This window comes from Miniopterus natalensis, chromosome 3 (assembly GCF_054644295.1).
Source record: "Miniopterus natalensis isolate mMinNat1 chromosome 3, mMinNat1.hap1, whole genome shotgun sequence".
Lineage (NCBI taxonomy): Eukaryota > Metazoa > Chordata > Mammalia > Chiroptera > Miniopteridae > Miniopterus > Miniopterus natalensis.
Genome location: NC_142083.1, coordinates 85,265,803 through 85,279,588, shown reverse-complemented (window position 1 = coordinate 85,279,588; position 13,786 = coordinate 85,265,803). Strand labels below are relative to the sequence as shown.

At 45.3% G+C, this 13,786-nt stretch overlaps 1 protein-coding gene across 1 annotated transcript in view; it reads right to left on the bottom strand.

Moving 5' to 3' along the window:
* Positions 1 to 13,786, bottom strand: part of CPPED1 (calcineurin like phosphoesterase domain containing 1) — a 93,917-nt gene that overhangs the window by 27,430 nt on the left and 52,701 nt on the right. Inside the window, exon 3 of the mRNA XM_087815114.1 lies at positions 1,639 to 2,061. Coding sequence (XP_087671240.1) covers positions 1,639 to 2,061 — 423 coding nt within the window. The remainder of the gene's footprint in view (positions 1 to 1,638; positions 2,062 to 13,786) is intronic.

Sequence of the window (13,786 nt, the reverse complement as noted above, 5' to 3'; positions counted from 1 at the left end):
GAGTCCACCTCTGAGACACAGGCCAGCTCTGGTGTGCCAACAAATCCTTCCTGTGTTTGCAGGGCTGCAGGCCTGACAGGGGAGGTGGCCGGGGCAGCCCAGATACAATGCCACCCTCTGGGGTTCCCGGTGGGTGGGCAGCAGGCTCCCCCAAGGATGCCCTGTTAGAGCTGTAGGCTCTCTCTTTATAAATATGTACAGATCTCAATATCTGGGGGTGCTGGTGATCACATCTGCTCCATCCTACGATGGGAAACCCCTAGCCACATGCCACTCAAGACTGTGGTTGACAACAACAGAGAACAAAGAGCAGCCAGGGGGACGGCATTTGCATCATTTAACATTTGATATGAAAGGAATCATTTGAGTGGCATTAAATGTTCTCTCTGACATTATTCTGTTACAAAACAGTCTCCATGGTGGTGCCGATGCCATCTTGACACTTATTTCCTTGTCATCGAAACGGTTTTCTACACCAGCTCAAGCATGGCACAAATTTCAAAGACCTTAATAGAAGTTTTCTTACTTCATCTCCATGAAACAGTTGGAAAATGTCTCCAATTATGCAAGCTTTTTATAAAATGCCTCAAAAATACAGCAGGGCCTATTGTACTTTTCACAAGTGAATGTGAACTCATTTAATACTCCAAGATGAAAAGAAGAGTGTTGGGATTTTTTTTTTTATTCTAATGAATGATTGCTACTTGGTTAGGCCACCTCCCTCTCCTTATACCCTAACCAATAAATTTAAATTTTAGGAAAGTCTGACAAAGTATACTCTGGAAAGATCTAAACAGAGGCATTAGGAACAAACAAGAGACACAACAGCTGTTAAAACCGTTTTTATGAGCGGAAGACTGCAGGTGGCACCAGGAGGAGAAGTGAGTTGCGTGAGTCAGTGCCACACAGAGGGCCACAGAAACCAAGATCTCTACAAAGGGAGCATCTTCATGTGTGTGTGTGTGTCAAATGCACGATCAGTTAAAAATGTACAGCAGACTAAACATGTTTAATGTGAGATCACACCATGTATGCTTCTCCCCTGGTCTGGAGGAGAAGTTGGTCCTCTCCAAAGGAAAACCAGTGAGGCCCAGGGCCTGCCCATTGCAGTCCCCACCCCCAGGGTCTCCCAGGATACACCTGAAGGGGGGTGAAACTTGGTTCTTAAAGATCACCTGCCCTTGGGCAAGTTCCCGCTCCTCAGAGAAATGAGAAAAGTTGCCCCTGGTATCTTCCCTTTTCAGGGGCACATACAGTCACACTCAGACCCTGCCCCCAGTGACCTCCTACCTGTAGGCCCCCCCTCTCAGCATCCTCAGCTGTGAGTAGCTCCCACAACTTTAGTTCTCATAGGCTAGGGGCTACTCTAATGCTTTACAGCCTCTTTTCATTTAACCCCTCACAGCTGGCCTATGAGAGCTACTTCTGCTATTCCTATTTTACAGGTGAGGAAACTGAGGCTTGGAAGGGCTAGGTAGCTCGTCCAAGGCCTCACGACCAGTGAGTGACAGAGCTGAGATTCAAAGCTGGTTCTGTCTGAAGCCCCATCCTCTCTCCCCAGGCTGCAGAGGGGCAGAAGGATATGGAAACCACGTCTTCAGACCACCCTTCCATCCAGACATCAGGTGCTGCTGTTACCTGCTCTGGCGAACTTGTCTGCCATCTCCTTCCGCACGGTCCTGGTGAGGCTGAAGTAGTCATCGTCCTCGTCAATGCTCTGCAGGAACAGCGGGATGTGCTGGAAGACGATGGCGTGCTGGCACTTCTGCTGCCCCGCGACACTCAGCTGCTGGTCCAGCCACTGGTCCTGCGCCTGCTTCAAGGCAGGGCACCTGGAGGCGTCGTACAGGAGCTGGGAGTTGAGAACGAGGAACAGGACGCCCCCGACCCAGAAGCTGAAGTAGTCGTCTCCCCATGTGTGCTGGAACTCGGCGATGGTCTCAGCGGTGGGGACATTGCCCACATCGTGGTTGCCGCTGACCAGGACCAGCGGGATCTCGCTGTCCACGGTCCTGAGCACCCGCTGCAGGTCCTCCGTCTGCTCCTTCCGCCACGGCATGCCTGGAAGAGCGAGGGTCACATTCTGAAATGGCCCGGGTTGAGTTTGCAGTGACTAACACAAAAGAAGAGGGAGTAACCTAGAAATCCATTCAACTGGGCACACAGAAACTGCAAAAGTAATCCTATGCTAAAAGCAAATCAACAAGTGAGCTGGAAATCGTTACCCCCTGGGTTGAACTGTCCTTCCCTCAGGATGCCTTGGAATTCCATGATTAAGTGTCCACCTGACCCCTGTTGCTGACTGAATGGTGGTGGTCATTGTAATAGTAAATGTTAGTGAAGCTTGATTTCTATCTTTTATCTAGATGAAAAATAAATAGAAATAGTTGTAACTGTCTTGCCCCATCTCAGTGGGTTGTAATGTGCACCCCTGTGGTGTATAGTCCCAAACCGAATTTTTCACACTGTACACATGGCCTTGCAGACTCTGTGAGCACCTTTATGGGAAAATTCTTAGAACCTGAGTGGCTTCATCAACAGGCACATGCTTCTTGCCAAATGCTCCCCATACAGAGAAAGAGACATTTTATATTCCATTAGAGGTGTGTAAAAGCGCAAGGGCTCAACATCTTAATGTTAAGCGTATCCCCACTGGCACAGGACTCAGTATGGAGATGATTATTTAGCTAGAGAGCTGGAAAGTGTGTGGGGACCTGCCTCCCTCAGGTTCCTGGCTTCCACACTTGCTATAATAATGCATTATTAAAACTTTAGTAAATGGGTTTTTAAATGACCAATTCAAATCCACACCTGTTTTTTGAGCCACTATGTGCTCATTTATTCAACAAATATTTACTGAGTGTAGACTATAAATCAGGCACTGATTTAGTTCCTGGGAGCGAGCTATGAGCCAAAGACACACAAACTCTTCCCTTCAAACTGGGGAGTCAGGTAACTTGTCAGGTACATGATAGACGTGCACCCATCTGTTTCAAATGCTATGAAGCATCACTGAGAAAGCAAAGTGGGGAGAGGACCTCCTTCCTGCACCACGTTAGTCCTGACGAATGTGCTCGCCATCGTGTGAAGACAGCACAGGAAAAATGATGAAAAGAGCAGCCCAGCTCCCAAGGGACGAGGCACACTCACCTGGAAAAGGCTGCCACGGCTGGTGAAAATGACACCCAACAGTTCATTTCCATCATGAATTAAAAAGAAAGCAAAAAGTCTTTATGAAGCAATTACAGCTCAGAAAGACCATAAAGCAGAAATGAAGGAATTCATCTAGACGATCATAAAACAGGCAGAGGTGAAACAGGAACTGGGAGAAACAACCCAGGAAGGAAACAGAGGGAAGCAAAGCCGTCTCAGAAATTATCGCCACGGAGAGAAGCGGCAGTGAGATTTCCTTTACAGCCAAGTATACGCTGGTTTCTCTAACCATCCCGTGTAAGCTCACGAAGAAGGTGCATTCTCTATTGTTGAGTGTGAAGTTCCTCATATTTCCACTCAACCACCTGTCGATGGTGTGATGCAGATCCCGTGTCATTAGTCTCTGCTTTCGGCCTGTTGATCTGCATCAGTTTCTGAAAGACTTGGTTAAGTCACCACTGTAATTGGATTGATCCATTTCTCCTCAAAATTCTGCCAACTTCCGTGTTCATTTATTCTTAGCTACATTGCCAGATGCCTAAGAGTTGAAAATTTCCATCTCACCAAAATGCCTTTATATTTAACCCTAATAAAATAAATTAGTAAAAAGAAAAGACATAGAGCCACTCTCTTGCATGTGGCTATCCAGTTGTCCCAGCACCATGTTATAAAGACTGTCCTTTCCCCACTGAATTGTCTTGGCAACCTGGTCAGAAATCAACTGACCCTAAATATGAGGGTTTATTTCTAGGCTCTCATTTCTAGTCCATTGATCTATGTGTCTATCCTTATGCCAGTACCATAGTGTTTTGATTACTGTAGCTTTCTAGTGAGTTTAAAATCAGGAATTGTGAGTCCTCCAACATTCTTCTTCTTTTTGCAACGGTCCCTGAAGTTCCATGCGAATTTCAGGATCAGCTTTTGGTCACTGGAATCCAGGAGAGCTAAGCTCAAGGTCTACCACACCAGAAGCGTGTAGTTTTCCAGGAAGACATGTTTGGTTTCTGCTACTGCAGACACACTCACGGCCTAGCTGTTCTGGGACTAGACCGTGACCCAGCAGGGTGGGTCCATGCCCAGATTCAAGGTGATTTGTACTTCGGAAAGTAATGTCTCAACCACTTGTGCGCCTGCACTACACAGGAGGGAGGTGGCGAGGGTGTGGGAGCCCTGATGTGTTCTGAGAAAGGGGTCACGTTAGGAGGACTCTGTCTTCATAAAGATTCATTGGCCAAAGGCAGACAGGATGGCTTGGGAAGTGAATGGAGAGGGACTGGCAGAGCAGTGATTTTATGGTTTTCATGCAGGAGGTAATAAAAACTAGAACAGGGCTGTGATACTAGAAATGGAAAATAAAAAGACCATGTAAATATGTGTAAGCTTTGTCCTGTTTGCGTAAGAAAACAGAGAACATATGTAAATGTCCGTCATTATCTGAACTTGTCACTGTTGGGCCAAGGTCATCCACAAATCATGTCTCCCTCCCCCAAAGTGATCATCTCTTTAGTGTTTATGATCTTCAGAGCCAACCCTGGTGCTACTATAAAATGTGTACATGAATCATGATGGAATGCTCAATTTAACAGAGTACTGCCAGGCACTTGGTACATGGAAGACATTACTCATGGCTGAGGCTGGCAAGAGACATGCAATGTCCAGGGACAAAGCTCCAGGACAGTTATAAGCAGACTCACCTTTGGATCTGGCATGTCCCTTCAGGAAAAGGAAAGACCACAGTTCACTTCTGTTTAGAGCTGCTGGGGGTCAGATATGTGGAAAGGTTTTATATAGAATGACTGCCTCTTTTTACTTTAAGATTCCACTTTATAATCTGAACTCTGACACCACTGGCTATGCCCCTAAATCTTCAGTCTCATTTGGCATTTTAAATATACAACATAATGAAAAATTAATACAAGGTCCATAGTTAAACTCCAAATACAGTCACTGCTCTTTCCAAGCCAGAGGCAAAATCTACAATACCCGAGTTATCATAGGGCTAGAAGAACAGAAATTATTTGTCTTCAGCTAGGCATTTATTCAACACACCTGCTGTCCTACTGTGTGCTAGGTCATGGCCACACCAGCATAAGGAAGTGAATTATCTTTGTTCCCATGAAGCTCAAAGTCTAGAAGGGGAACCAGGCATGGAAAAAGATGATGACCATGTGGCATCACACGAGCTGTGAAAGTTACATGACAGGAGCATTGGGCCCTGGAAGCACAGAGTGGGGGTGATCTACACAGCTGCGAGGTACGAAGAGCCTTCCCAGAGAAAGCCACATTCCAACCAACAACAAAAGGATTAGGAGGAATTAGGGCCTGCTGAAAAGAGAAGGAAGCCTTCTGGGGCAAAAAAAGAGCAGGATGAAGCACAGAGGTCAGAAAGAGGACCTGGCAGCCTTGGGAAGTGGGCAGTGCACAGTGTACAGCCAGAGTAATAAAAAGAGCTCACATTGTGGTGTACCTATTGTGCTCCCAGCACTGAGCTAAGTGCTTCACACAGATGGTCTCATTGGCTCCTACAAGAACTGATGCAGAATAACACAAATGGGGAAACTGAGGCACAGGTGAGGCCCTCATTCAAGATCACAAAGTTTATAAGATGCTTGCTGGATTTTAACCCAGATAGGGCTGCTAGATAAAATACAAGATGTCCAGTTACATGGAATTTCAAAGGGGTAATATTTTAACATTAATATGCAATATTTGTATTCCTGTATTTTAATTTGTGAAATCTGGCAGCCCTAAATTCAGGGCCTATCTGGGTTAACCTAGCCTGACTCCAAAGCTGGTGTTCTAAGCTATGAATGGAAATGGGTACACACACCCCATCTCCTGGTCAGAGCCAAGAGCAGATGCAGGGTGAACACTATGGGGAAGAGAGGGCACTGCAGGCAACCTCATGAGTTTCTACATTGAGATGCAAGACTATGCTTTCAGTCCCAATCTTTTAAATAGTTATCTTGGCCACATGTTTCTTGATGTGTTACCCATCCAACTGGCAATAGTCAAAAAGTGTTGCTAATACAATTTGTTGATCAGGGTATGAGGAAACAGGTAGTCTCTTATAAAGTGTTGGTTGGAGTGTAAAAGTTTCCTTCACTCAAATTAAAAAACCCACATACACTTTGACCCCAATATTTTAACATCTGGAAAATTTCCCAATATGCGTGAGAAAAAATGTACAAGCAATAATTATCATTGCAGCCTGTTTGTAAGAGCAGAGCGGGGCTAGGAGTAGGATAAGGGGAGAAGGTGGAAGATTTAAGAGGCCCCCACTCTCAGGTTTGTGCTAGTGCCTCCTTAAATTCTTCTCCTTAGATGCCTCACTTGCTTCCTCCTGCCCTAGTCCTGTAGCATATCATAATGGACAACCTAAGAGAACACGGATCACAGGATGGGTAAATAAGTTATGGTCTAGTCAACCAGTGAAATAGCACGTAGCCACAAAAAGGAATGAGGAAGACCGTCTGTACTCAGGGAAAAAAAGCAAGATCGCTACAGGCATACTTCAGAGATGCTGCAGGTCTGGTTCCAGCCGCTGCAATACAGCAAGTATTGCAATTAGGTGAGTGGCAATCTTTTTGCTGGTGGAGGGTCTTCCCTTCAATTTGTTAAAAAAACGTGTAAGTGCTATAAAAACTAGGTCTGCCTGTACACTGTGCATAATTTGCTGCCTTTCATATGAAGGAAAAAAAAGGAGAATGGCACATAATATGTGCACGACTATTATGGGAGGATGCCTTAAACACTGGGTCTATGTGCCACCTTGAGGGAGAGAAACTGGGTTAGGAGGAAACAGTTTATACACTCTTTATACTCTTTCTTAACTTTGGAAAGTTGGGCCATGTAAATAGATTCTCCATTAAAAATGTAAATAAACAAAATTATGAAAATAAAATATAAGGAAAAAATATGCAAATATGCTTAGAAATATATCTAGGAGAGAGACACAAGAACCTGGTAGTTTTCTCTGGCAGAAAACTGGCATCTGGGGTGGGGGGAGGGGACTGATTTACCAACTGCTTACCCATATACAGAATTTGATTTTACCTTAAAAATTAAAGACATATAACTAACTACATGAATATTAATTACACACACACATCACACTGTATGCACGCGCGCACACACACACGTTGTTATCAGACCACTTAGAACTGAACAAAACTGGACGACGGTATATAATCCCGGACAAGCCCAGCCCAGAGCTCGGATGCCTTTGCACAGCCCATCAGCTTCAGGGGGTCTGATCTTGGTTTGGCATGTGGAATCACTTCCCCCCCAGGGGTGGCACCCCAGGGAGACTCATCAGAGCCACACGGGGCCAGGCCTTTCTCACTTGCGGCTTTGTCCCCTGTGCTGAAGGAGTCCTTTGCCCTAACACATGGGAATGTCAGCTTCTCCGAGTGTTCCGAGCTGTGCCTGAAATCAGACACCCATCTGTGGCTTGGCTTCAGTCCTAGCAAGCGTTTCTCAGGGAGGTGTTCTGTTTCCCAGTGCTCGGCGCTCTCTCCCAGGGATTTGTGTTAGGAACCTCCTTCTTTTACACGCCTTTGACAGTAACAAGGGTTTCGATTTCATACAGGATGCAGCTCAACACGATTGAACAAAATCACATGTTGTTATTAGAATAAAATCCCTCTGCCTGGTTCATTTATTCCACAATTAAACTCTTTGGGGCATATTCAAAGAAAATATCAGAGCAAACCTGGGACGGCTATTCATGGAATATTGCCACAGTATTTCAGAAGCAGGGGTATAAGGCCCTCGGAAGGATGAGGTGAGTCTTGGCCTTGCAGCCTTTCTTAGGATTTTAATGCACTACGATTTATTGTTTATTGAACACCCAGGCAGGTTACTTCATTTCTAAGAACACGGGTGTCCAGGTTATCACCATTTCCCCCCCAGCTTAGGGCTCCATCTTCTGAAGGGAAAATAGCCACTAAGCCTCCCTTAAAGTACATCCCAACCAGAAGTGCAGGCAGACACCAGAGAAATTTAGTGCTCCCCTGCCATGCACAAAACACTGTGATAATACACATTTTGTTTTCCCTTTTGGGGGTAAAGGAGGAAGGAAGCTATTGCAAAGTACTGGAGAATGCAACCTGGTCACAGAACACATGGAACAGGGAATGAACAGCGCACCCATGGGTTTCCTCTCCTCTTAACCATCCCCACCCTGGCCAGCAATACGCAGTGACGGCAAAATCCCACCAGCACACCACTGTTACAAACCACCCACCTGCACAACTTCAAAATATTTTCTCTTTCCTATGGAGGTTGTCTAAACAACAGGTACTGCAAATAGATTTCAAGTGTTTTGAATCTATTTACTGTTTTAGTAAGAAGTTTTCCTTCTTTTTTCAACAAGATCAATGTTCTCTGTAGCAACAGGACATGAAAGAATGTTGCTTAAAGAAAATAAGACGTCTCTGTTCCCTAGTCCCTGTAGGCACAAGAATGCTAACGAGAATTGATGCTGATATATTCAACCCCTGTCAGGAAAATTTAAATTAAATAGCAGGACAATCTCAGTAAGAGAGATGCAGTCAGGGGATGCAACAAGCTGCCCATTTGAGGGGATATAGAGTGGACTTCCAAGTTCAATACATTTAGCAGCTTAAAGAACAGCAAAATCAATATGGCCCTCAAGTAAGCACACTCTGAGCAGTTACTTGCAAGCCCGATGATTTCTCCAGCTGAGGCCGGTGAAGGGGAGGCAGATAACTCAGCCCACGATGGGTTAGAATTTCCTGTCCTAAAAACTGCTGCTGTACTTTGTCAGATCCCTTCACACCGATAGTCTTCCGGGCCTGCCAAGCTCTCAGGGCTTTCTTCTGCCGGGATTTCACAGGGACACTGGCTTCATGAACGCCCCCCACCCCAAAGCCAGGCTTGGCAGCAATGAGCAGGCTCCAGCAGGATCTTCTTTGCACAATGAAGATGCTTGGTAGATGTGTGTGGATTTGGTATAATTTGGGATCAGCTAAGTGCAGAAATTAACAGGAAGACATTAGGATACACACTGAAATACCCATCTCTAGTTCCTCCTTCCCCGATTTCATAGTGGGCTATCCGCTAGGCCGTGCAGGACCTCTCCTCCTCACTCCAGACTTTCTGATAAAAACAAAAGGTTCAGCAGCTTCTCCACCAGCTCCAATCCAGCTTCTACACACACGCACATACACATACACACACCACCACCACCACCACTCCTCCTGTTTCTAAAGTCTCTTCCCCTAAGTTAGCTGTGGCCGGTCTTCAGGCAGTTAAAGGTACCACTTGTGGCTTATTTCGGTCTGTGAAACAATAGGCAGTAGCATCTGCCTGTTAGGAACCGAATCCCCTCCCTCTAATCAGATACTGAAATTCTAACCCCCAGTAACTGTATACAGTATTTAAGCCTTTCCCCAAGAGAGCTGATCCTCTGTCCTTCCCTTCAATTCCTCTTTACCCCCCTCTTTGCATCGCGGAACTTCAGGACCACGTGCCCTCCCCCAGTTATAGCTTACTGCCTGCAGGACTGCAATAACCTCTTACCGGCCCCTCAGCTGGTCTCCACACAGACACCGGCACGAGCTTTCTCAGTGTCACCAGCCTGTCACACCACTCACCTCTCAACCACAATTCAAAGTTACACATCCTTAATCTCATCTTCTTAGATTTTCTCCCATCATCTTCATATTATCGCTCTGACGGCGCCAAGGATGGCCTTTTGGCATCTTACGTAAAAGGTACCACCTGAAAACCCTGCCCACTTCAAAACTTGCATGTTTCACGACTACTCCTGACACAGAATGGTTTGCGATGAGCTGAAGTGTCCCTGCCATTTTGCAAGAGCACAAAGAGGATTTTGCATTTACTCAACATCAGCTTCGCCAGCTCTAAGATGACATGACTCTTGACAAAGGTTTAATTTTAAAAAATCTGTACCACTGCAAAGCTAAAGTATAAACAAAGGCTTTTGGGGGGAGGGGGATCATGCTATTTTGGGTTCACATAGCATCAACCCCTATTCTATCACCACCCTTTACAGATGAGCAAACCAAGGCTTCACTGCAGTCACAGTGGGAGGGAAGAGGGCATGAGGACTCAGAGCCATGCTACACAGGGCCCAGGGCTCAGCCATGGAGGGCAGCCTGGCAACTGGCTCATCACTGGGTCACAGGTGGGGACCGGGGGAGTGGGGAGACCCGGCATTTTAAGTCTCACTGTGTGACCCACTAGCTGTGCTCTCTTTGGCACCAATCAATTATAAACATGCCCTTCACTGTCATTAGTAAGTGCTTCTCTCTGCCAGGGCATCGAGGTAAGCATTTCATACATTATTTCACTGTGATGACAGTCCATCACCATTACATCTCCTACCTGTGTGTTGCCTTAATTTCTCCAGATATAAAGCAGTCATAGTAAACTTGCTATATCTATTTTCAACTAACAGGGAAAAAACAAAAACAAAACAATGATCTTGAGGCAGGATAGTAAGAAGCTAGGAAAATTCCTGGGCAAGTGGAATAGGAAACTGAGACAGATAATTAAACAAGGCCAAACAGTTTGACCAATTTACTAGCCAGCTAGTGAATCGCAAGACCTTATCTTCCCTAACCAAGGACAGTGAGAGCGAATGGTTTATACCTCTCCTCCCTAACCAGAGAATGAAGAGCTTAAATCACGCTGGTCTGGGAGATAGATAACAGAGACCCAATTAGTGCCATCTGTGCCAGCCAAACCCAAGAACAGATGAAGTCAGGGGAACAAATAACAAAAAATCTGACCAGAGCCAGACAGACCCAAGATAAAAATAAAGCAGTAAAGTGAACCAGAGAATAATCCCAAGCTCCCCTACACACTCATTTTGATGCATCAGCATATTTAAAAAAAAACGCACCTAGAAAGCTGATGACAAATGATGCCCATGAGGGCTCGCTCTTGAACACACCCATGCCTGTTCTCAGGCATAAACTTCTGACTTTCCTTCTTCTAAACTTTAAATGTCCCCACAAAACATGCAACCAGGGGAACAGCTGGCAGTGGCAGCTTGTCCTGGGCTTACCCCTTGAACTTGTCTCCAACGCCCCCTTTTTCTCTGACTTCCCAGAGAGCTGACAGCAGCCCCGCCTTGGCTCACTTCTTTCCTGTACCGTTCCGGGGAGCCAAAGCAGAGCACCGCCTAGGCTCTCTCCTGCTGCTTCTTCCTTTGTTTAAGCCCTTTTTTGTTTCACTGTCTCCAGCTCTAATAAACGCACTCTCAAAATCACCTGTGCTTGTGCTGTGACATCTTTCCTGCAGGAATACTGGCTGGCTCTAGGCAGACCCACTCCAGGCCCGGGCCCTGTCTGGTGACAACGTAGTGTATGGACTAGGTGCCCGGGAGAGTGTGATGACTGAGGACATTCCTTTCCCAACGAAGCTTAGAATGTGAACACAAGGCTATGTCGGAGATGTAGGGAGGAAGGACACTTCCACTCGAGGTTAAGGACTGTCCTCAAAGCACCGGTCAGTGAACCACTGACTAAGTGACCATAAAGAACAAATCACCCTCACAGGCTGTCAACAATGAACAACTTGACCCTGGGTTTACAAGGTACAGTTAGTACAACCAAATGTGTGTCGAATATAGTGGAGTTCTAGACTTGCTGAAATGTAGCCAATTTAATCACTGAGCCGGGCATTCTAGCTAGTGGTAGTAGGGAACACACAGCAACAAAACCCTTTGACCAAACTGTCAAATCTGCCAAAGTGTCAGGGAGGTCACTGGAAATGCAGGGGAAATTCTGGATATCAAAGCCATTTTTATAGCACTCCATTCTGACAGAGTAACTTCAAGTAAAGAACCTCAGAGTAACCTTAAATGAAGACAAGGCTTTAGAATTTCTGAATTCATTATAATTCTGCACTTAACAATACTGTAATACGGGTTTACTAACTTGAAAAGGTTTGTTGCTTTGTAAATAATCCCCTTGTAGCATCCAGAAATATTAAAAGAAAGGGGAAAGACACTGCAATTATAAAATTTTCTTAACCTCTTAGAGTAGTGTTTATTTTATAAATGTATTATGTGCAAAAGTTTGTTCATGAATGGGCTGCTGGGAATGCATCAGGGCTCGTCAGAGAAACAACATTTTTACGGGTGAATAGATCTCAGGCTAACCCACAAGCACCTAGCTACTCCACCACACAGACGAATGCACTGATTCAACCACCAAAGAGGCAAAATCAGGCTTCTCTCCCGCTGCAGTGTTTACTTGCCCAGCAAAACATTTGAGATCTATTGCTGTTGCCATATTTGGTGTCTTTTTATCCTTTCAAAAATGCTCTTACCAGCCAGCATAGGAACCTAACCACTATTTACACCCATAGGTAACAACGACCATAAAGGAATTTAATATACTGGAGATAAATGTTATTAAATAAAGTAATACGTATATTAAATACATCTGATTAGAGGGGCAGTAAAGGTATAATTTTGTGGTTATCTATACTTAGATATATTATCTGTTACATCAATAGAAGTAAAATGTACTTTATTAGTGGTTTTAGGATAACACATCTCTAATACGTAAAGAAGCAGGGGAGATAAAATTAAAGGGTTTGCAGGTTGATTATATTCTTGAGGCCCCAAAGAAAGAGTAAGGTGACCCAAGGTCACCGTTGGAGTTTGACCAAATGAAGCAAATGACTCTCCTGGGTAAGAAGAAGAAATATGATGGCAGCTGTGCTTCATGAAACCCTTACCATGTGCTGAGCACCTGAACTACTGCATCCTGACAAGCCTGTACTATCCTACAACATGCTACATGCTTGGCTGATCAGGTGACGGGGGTGTCTCCTCATGGCAATATTATTCAAAGGAGTAAAAACCACATGGAATGAAGTGGACTGTAACCATGGAAGAAGACACATGCAACACAGGAAGGATGGGCAAAGAGGAATGTAAGTAAAGGACAAAGTCAGCTCTCCTGGGAAAGGGCCCAAGAGGTAAATGGGTGGCATGTGCGGAGTCTGGGAGCTCCAGAGCATCTCGGGCACTGAGTGTGCCTGTCTCGTCTGCGGACATAGTCGTCATCACTGTAAGCGGAGAAGGTGTCTGGGACTCCTCCTTGCCATCCCTGCCCTGCCTGTCGCCTTCTCTGCAAAGGAAGGAGGCCCCAGAGGGAGCCCAGGTGGGGGGTAGAGGTCAACACACACCATTGGTTCTTTGGGGAAACATGACCTGACTTCCAGTTCAGGGCTCTAGAAGTCCCAGCCTGCCCCCTAGTCCCAAACCAAAGGGGTGGAGAGGTTCCAGGGGTGAGGGGAACACCTGGGACACACACATGGGATATAACAAGGTTAAGTGCTGGGATTTTACGAGGTTAAATGTTAGCGTATTCACATTGGCCTAGACTTGAATATCATTTGATCAGCTTGAATATCCTAAATATAATAGTATACTCAGGGTTTTGCAAACTCAGGGGGAAAATTTAAGGGAAGGAATTCTACAAACTATAACTTCAGTCTGTGTTCTGTATTAATCTTTATCTGATAAAGACCTGGGTCAGAATTATCTTGTCATTTTGTTGACAATACATAACATAGAAAACAATGTTTGGATAGCTGTGAAAGGCTGAGAGCAATAAAATCTTGT